We start from the raw sequence: 7500 nt of genomic DNA on the forward strand, positions 1-7500 counted from the left end.
CAGAGGGCACTCTACACTGCTGGCAACACTCGTGTATAACGCGCCACTAGGGATGTAACGATTACCGGTATAATGGTAAACCGCGATAAAAATGTTGACGATAATAATTACCGTTTTCATGTCAAACATCATGATTATCACTGTTGATTACCGCGGTGTGGAAACCGTGTGTTTAATCCTTCCCAGCTTCATCCAAGCCTGCTTTTGACATACAGTAGCCTGGTACAATGAAACACAACTGATACCCTACTGATTCTGTTATCTACTTGATGGATTTAATTGTGGCACAAAGCCAATTAAACATGACCAAGGAAAAAGTGAACGGGACAACACACAATGCCACAGTAACGTTATGCTATGAATTAAGAATGCCAGGTTTGTTTGTGCAGTCAGGATGTAGGCCTATGAATGTGAATGAAAATATGACCTCCTCCAGTAGCAATAGGCCACCTTAAAATGCACCAGAATAAAAGAATCACATCTACTCAGTAACAATTTTTTACCCTCCCTCAGCACCCCCTTTATGAGCACCCCCAGATGAAAACCCCCAGATGAGTTCCAGCGTCCCTGGTTAAATATTGCACTTTTGATAAGGTTTTGCCTATATTTTGTAATAGTAAATGCTGTCACACTTTTTGAAACTATTTCAGCTTGTGTAGGCCTATTAGTCCTTTCTGAACATATTGAACATACTTTTAAAAATATTGCGATAATACCGAAAACCGTGATAATTTTGGTCACTATAACCGTGAGGTTAAATTTTCATATCGTTACATCCCTACGCGCCTACACATCCTGCAACCTGCTGATCCAGCCGAGTCGGGCAGAGAGAACCAGTTATCCGCGAGTGAGATCAGTGAAGTGTGTTCATGGTGATTTGGTCACGAGACATACATTGCTTGAAATAACAATTAAAAGAACACCCCCATCAGTTCTCTTAACTCAAATAAGCATGACAAAATTCATGAAAACAATGTCCAGTTTTGCTGCTGTTAAATAAGTCGAGTGAAGCGGAATTAGCTAGTAATTACGTTACGTTGTTACAGTGTAGTTGACTGTCTGTCCTTTTAACTTTTGAAAATGTGACTGAAGATGTATTTCTTTAATAGCGTGACAGTTATAGCAGTGAGACGTATCATCTCTCCCCGGCCTGTTATTTTGAAAGCGCATGTTTTTACAATTTGCAGTATGACATTATCCATTGCTAAATTATGGCTCATCATAGACTAGCTAACCACAAAGCTAGCTAATGCCATGAATATCAGTGGAAGACCGCTAACGTTAACATTAATGAGCTTGGAAACCACAACAAACTTATTCTGCCTAAATAAAGTAATGATTACTGTATTTATAACTAGTATATCTGTAGTTACGGTCCCTGCATTGTAAAATGTAAGTTAGACGTGCGAGGAGTGAACATTTAGACATAGAGAAAAGGTATCAAACGTAGCTTGTGCAAAACGTAGCTTGTGCATAAAAGTTAGCGTTTCTTTTACACGTGTGTGAAATCCAATGACGCCAAGTCAAGTGTGCGTTTCAGACTGTCGTTCAGCCGCAGCATTAACGAGTTACATAATGGATTTAGATCACTAAATAGTAGGTTTTAGAAGGCAGGCAGCAACTGATGATTGAAAATGGTTTGATGTAGCTTGATGGAAATAATTTTAAAAGTGCAGGTAAAGGGATAGGCAAGCTGACATTGTAATTATAAGGTAGCTTATAAGGCAATAGGGACTAATTATTACACACGCACACTCAAAGATTTAGGAGTGACCTTTATCTTGTTTAATGATAATACAAATGATGATGATAGTAATAATGTCATCATTTTTTGTAATTATTAAGTCTTAGTTCAAAGTTATATTTATGAAGCTTACCAAGTCTTTTAATACTGGTAACTTTGATTTGGTTGTTTTTGTTCAAAAGACTAAGTTTCATATCTTAGTTTAAGTTTCATATCTAAGTTTCATATCTATTTTTATACATTTTATTTATCAGAACTTTAATATATTTCGATGTTCCTCTGTTCCACTGTGACAATATTATTTAAAAATAAACAAGTTTGTTTTTAAAATGCATTATCATATTATTTTTGTCAATACTCATAAATAACTACAAATAACTAATGTTAGGGAAATCTGTTACTGTTTTGTTGCGCGTTTCTGAAAAAAAAAATATATATCGGCCGATATATCGGAATATCGGATTTTTAAATCAACAAATATTTGTATTCAAAATCCTTTATTGGTCGGGCTCTAACAGGTAGAGCAGCTAACTGGTGAGATCACCTGTGTATAAGTGCACAGGTAGAGCAGCTAACTGTGAGATCACCTGTGTTACCTGCACAGGTAGAGCAGCTAACTGGTGAGATCACCTGTGTTAAGTGCACAGGTAGAGCAGCTAACTGGTGAGATCACCTGTGTTAAGTGCACAGGTAGAGCAGCTAACTGGTGAGATCACCTGTGTTACCTGCACAGGTAGAGCAGCTAACTGTTGAGATCACCTGTGTTACCTGCACAGGTAGAGCAGCTAACTGGTGAGATCACCTGTGTTAAGTGCACAGGTAGAGCAGCTAACTGGTGAGATCACCTGTGTTAAGTGCACAGGTAGAGCAGCTAACTGGTGAGATCACCTGTGTTAAGTGCACAGGTGGAGCCAATACATGGTTGGACTTTTACTTTCTGAAGCCGGACTTTTCCACCTCTGACAGAAACACATACACACACACACACACACACACACACACACACACAGAACCACAAGCACATATACACACACACACACAGAAACACAGAAACACACGCACACAGAAACACAAGCACGTACACAACCACGAACACAGAAACACAAGCACGTACACACGCACACACACACACACACACACAGAAACAAAAGCACGTACACACGCACACACACAAGCACATATACACACACACACACACACACACACACACACACACACACACACAGAAACACAAGCACGTACACACGCACACACACCACACAAGCATATACACACACACACACACACACACACACACACACACAGAAACACAAGCACGTACACACACACAAACACAAGCACATATACACACACACACACACACACACACACACACACACACACACACACACACACACAGAAACAAAAGCACGTACACAAATCGTATACTCACGTCATTGAAGGTTGACGTATTACAATGTAGAACTCTCAGTGCAAATTTGACAACCTGAGAAGCCTTCAACACACACACACCTGTGGGAAGTAAACACGTAAACACAAACACACAAACACACACACAAAGTAAATCAATGCAAATTTGACCACCCGGAGAGCTTTTAACATACACACATCTGTGGTAACTCCATAACCTTTGACCTTAACAACAAGGTTCTTCTCTACCAAACAAACTCCATAACCTTTGACCTTTATAACAAGGCACTTCTCTACCAAACAAACTCCATAACCTTTGACCTTTACAACAAGGTTCTTCTCTACCAAACAAACTCCATAACCTTTGACCTTTATAACAAGGTTCTTCTCTTCCAAGCAAACTCCATAACCTTTGACCTTTATAACAAGCTTGTTCTCTTCCAAACAAACTCCATAACCTTTGACCTTTACACCAAGGCGCTTATCTACCAAACAAACTCCTAGTTCATGTCTATGAGGGCAAAGTGGAGTTCAGTCAGAGACGGGCTCTGGTTCAGTCCCCGCCTGCACAGCGGCGTGTCACTGACGTATGACTGACGTTTGAACGCCTCGGTTCCAGGCCAGACAGAAGCCGGAGTACAAAACAAACTTGGTGTACACCTTCATTAATGTTGACTGATCCCGACTGGAGGATCATACCGTCACGACATTCTCCTGAAATGGGGAGGAGGGTTTGGAGATCATGATACCGTGCCCGAAATGTGCATCCATTGCTCAGAAAAATAAGGCTTTGACAAATTCTGGAAAATTCTTGGATTCTGCCATAGACCTCAATGTTAAAAAGGGAGCCCGATCACTGCATAAATGGGGGATACTGGCCCCCCCTCGTGCGGGGCGTGTACTACTGCTACCCTATTTGCATACATTTCCAGGGAGAGGAAATGGCCTCTCAGGAAGTATCCAGGGATTAAAGTGAAAAAAAATCGTTTGACTGAACTTTTTTCAGGCCATAAGTCATACGTTGTTCATATCTACCTATAGAGATAGCACCCCTTTTGCGGTCGCGACCTATTGGTTTTTAATGTACAAAAAGATGCAAACAGCAAAGTAAAGGGAGTATTCGCCTTATTCACACAGCGGCCATTGTTTAAACCAAAACGAGGCTACAGGGTACACTTACTATATAATTAATGCCACCTACAGGTGAATGCATAGAACATAACAATCCTATGGTTTGTGTACCCTGTAGCCTCGTTTTAGCCGCCAATGGCCGCCATGTGAATAAGGCGAATTGAGAGTGTTCTTGATTGAGATTGAGTTTTCCTGATGAACAAAAATATATTTTAGTACCATCCCTGACCATTGCTGATTAGCCATTGCTGTTCTTTTCTACTGCAGCAATATTGTAGAAAGGCTTTAACACACTCTTATTTAATTACTTCAGGCCAAAAGTGTTTAAAGGGGAGATTTTTTTCTTGCAATTCAACACCAAGTAAAATCTATAAAATCAAGTTTGCAAGACTTCCCATTTCCTCATCAAAGTAACAAATCAGAACATTCTAGATATTGTTCATATTTCCATTTGTTGCCTCATCCGCATTTAATGATAACATGGTAATTTTGAGTTTTACAGACAACTCAGTTTTCCAATGAGCAGCAATACTGTGTGTGCTCATGCAGGAGGTCTGCGCATTTGTAACGACAATCTGGAGACGGCGCTTTTGTCTTCAGCAACAGATTGTATAAGGTTGACAAGAGGTTGCGATATGGTTAAGGACAGGTCGTGTTGCGCTATGAAAGAACATGCGTAGCCTACTTTCTAAACAAAAAAACGGTCAGCCATAGATAAACGTAGCCTACCTCTGTCGTGGTGGCTAGTTGCACCAGGTAGGGAAGATGTCCTGAAGTGCACGAACGTTAACCTTATGGCGGTCTTCTGATTGGTGGCGTGCTAAAACGTTTTCCTATTGCATCCATAAACAATTTTCTTGCAGCGAACCGCGCAAAAGCAAACTCCTGGCACTTTAATTTCTTTACACCATGGCTTGTTAGTTCTCCCCCGTTTCCAACAGCTGCCCATCTGCATTTATTTTTTAACTTTTGACACCTGCCTTCCTTTAGCAACAACGCATCCATGACAGCTAGTGGCCTTGCCAAATAGACGCACACAAATCATGACGCTAATATGCGAGGTTCTGGTAGGCCCACTGGTTATGGTTTTGTGCTATAAATTAATAATATTTTATAGCAAAGTTTTAAGTTGACTATTTTAATTGTATGGTTATTTTTTGTCAACATACACTCACAACCTATTGTCGTTAAAAGTGAGGCCTAAGCAAAATAGGCTACAAGGCTGTCTGTGCGTCACAAACACGACTGACCCCCTTACTCGACACGCTCAGTCAAAACCTTCCTCGCAAATTGTGAAAAACATTGTTGTATGTCATAACAGACGGGATAATAAATTGCATAGGCTACGGTTTATATTGCGTCGCTTTACACATAATGTTAAGTTGCATTGATTAAAAACTGTAACAATAATAGTAGCCTACATCGGGTGGCATAGCAGGCTATCTGTTCAAGTCATAGGTGACACCCAAAATTAATGACCTCCCCTGACAAGAGTTCGCGATAGTAAGTGTCTACATTGATGCACGGAAAGAACACAGCCTCCGAATTCGCACATAGAGCTCACAATATCATATCCAAAAAAGTTAAACGGATTGGCCAACCTCATCAGCTGTCTCGATTGTGTCACTATAATCCAACTTTTAGACCGTTATAGTCCTCCATACGTGTTCTTTTTTTTAAGCAAACGCCCGAGACAAGTGTGTAGCTACAACATAAAAAGCGAAACTCATGGCTGACGTAGGCCGTATAGGAGGTATCGTCTTGAGCGGTCACGGATTGAGACACAGAAAGTTCTCAAGAACATTAGGTCTTTAAACATTTACCTAATATTTGTAGTTGCCTTAAAAAAGGAAAAGCAAAGGTGACAGCCCCCCCCCCCCTCCTTTTTTTTTCTCATCGGATCTGCATCGATCTCAAATATGACATTTCTAAAATCAAATTGACGGAAATCCGTCCTATGACGGAGAACTTTAATCCTTGAGTATCTTCCTGGAAAGAACAAGATGTTGCTGTTTGTTCTCTATTCAGGAGATGTTGAAAGACAGCTAGACTGTGTTTGAGTAAAAACTCTATTCAGGAGATGTTGGAAGACAGCTAGACTGTGACAGTGAGAGCTGCAGGAAAGTGACCTCACACACACACACCGCACAGCTAGGTCTTCCTTTGTACAAGTAGGGCTTAGTTTGGATGGGAGCATAAGGTTCCAGCTAGCTAAACATTATACCCTACACAACGTAGCTTAGTTTGGATGGGACCATAAGGTTTCAGCTAGCGAAACATTATACCCTACACAACGTAGCTTAGTTTGGATGGGACCATAAGGTTTCAGCTAGCGAAACATTATACCCTACACAACGTAGCTTAGTTTGGATATAAGGTTTCAGCTAGCTAAAGATTATACCCTACACAACGTAGCTTAGTTTGGATATAAGGTTTCAGCTAGCTAAACATTATACCCTACACAACGTAGCTTAGTTTGGATGGGACCATAAGGTTTCAGCTAGCGAAACATTATACCCTACACAACGTAGCTTAGTTTGGATGGAACCATAAGGTTTCAGCTAGCGAAACATTATACCCTACACAACGTAGCTTAGTTTGGATATAAGGTTTCAGCTAGCTAAAGATTATACCCTACACAACGTAGCTTAGTTTGGATATAAGGTTTCAGCTAGCTAAACATTATACCCTACACAACGTACCTTAGTTTGGATGGGACCATAAGGTTTCAGCTAGCGAAACATTATACCCTACACAACGTAGCTTAGTTTGGATATAAGGTTTCAGCTAGCTAAACATTATACCCTACACAACGTAGCTTAGTTTGGATATAAGGTTTCAGCTAGCTAAACATTATACCCTACACAACGTAGCTTAGTTTAGATGGGAGCATATGGTTCCAGCTAGCTAAACATTATACCCTACACAACGTAGCTTAGTTTGGATATAAGGTTTCAGCTAGCTAAACATTATACCCTACGTACACAACGTAGCTTAGTTTGAATATAAGGTTTCAGCTAGCTACACATTATACCCTACACAACGTAGCTTAGTTTGGATATAAGGTTTCAGCTATCTAAACATTATACCCTACACAACGTAGCTTAGTTTGGATGGGACCATATAGTGTGGCGTTGGTGGTATAGTGGTTAGCATAGCTGCCTTCCAAGCAGTTGACCTGGGTTCGGCCAACGCAGTGCTCTCTCTTTGCGGGG

General features: G+C 40.5%; 1 protein-coding gene across 1 annotated transcript in view; it reads right to left on the bottom strand.

The window, feature by feature from the left end:
* LOC143123176 (uncharacterized) overlaps window positions 1–7500 on the bottom strand; it is a 48399-nt gene that overhangs the window by 7926 nt on the left and 32973 nt on the right. Inside the window, exon 12 of the mRNA XM_076284372.1 lies at window positions 3177–3256. Coding sequence (XP_076140487.1) covers window positions 3177–3256 — 80 coding nt within the window. The remainder of the gene's footprint in view (window positions 1–3176; window positions 3257–7500) is intronic.

Source organism: Alosa pseudoharengus, unplaced genomic scaffold (genome assembly GCF_046254945.1).
Source record: "Alosa pseudoharengus isolate Yale_2024_CS ecotype anadromous, Long Island Sound unplaced genomic scaffold, YU_APseudo_1.1 YU_APseudo_1.1_scf_1, whole genome shotgun sequence".
Classification (NCBI taxonomy): domain Eukaryota; kingdom Metazoa; phylum Chordata; class Actinopteri; order Clupeiformes; family Clupeidae; genus Alosa; species Alosa pseudoharengus.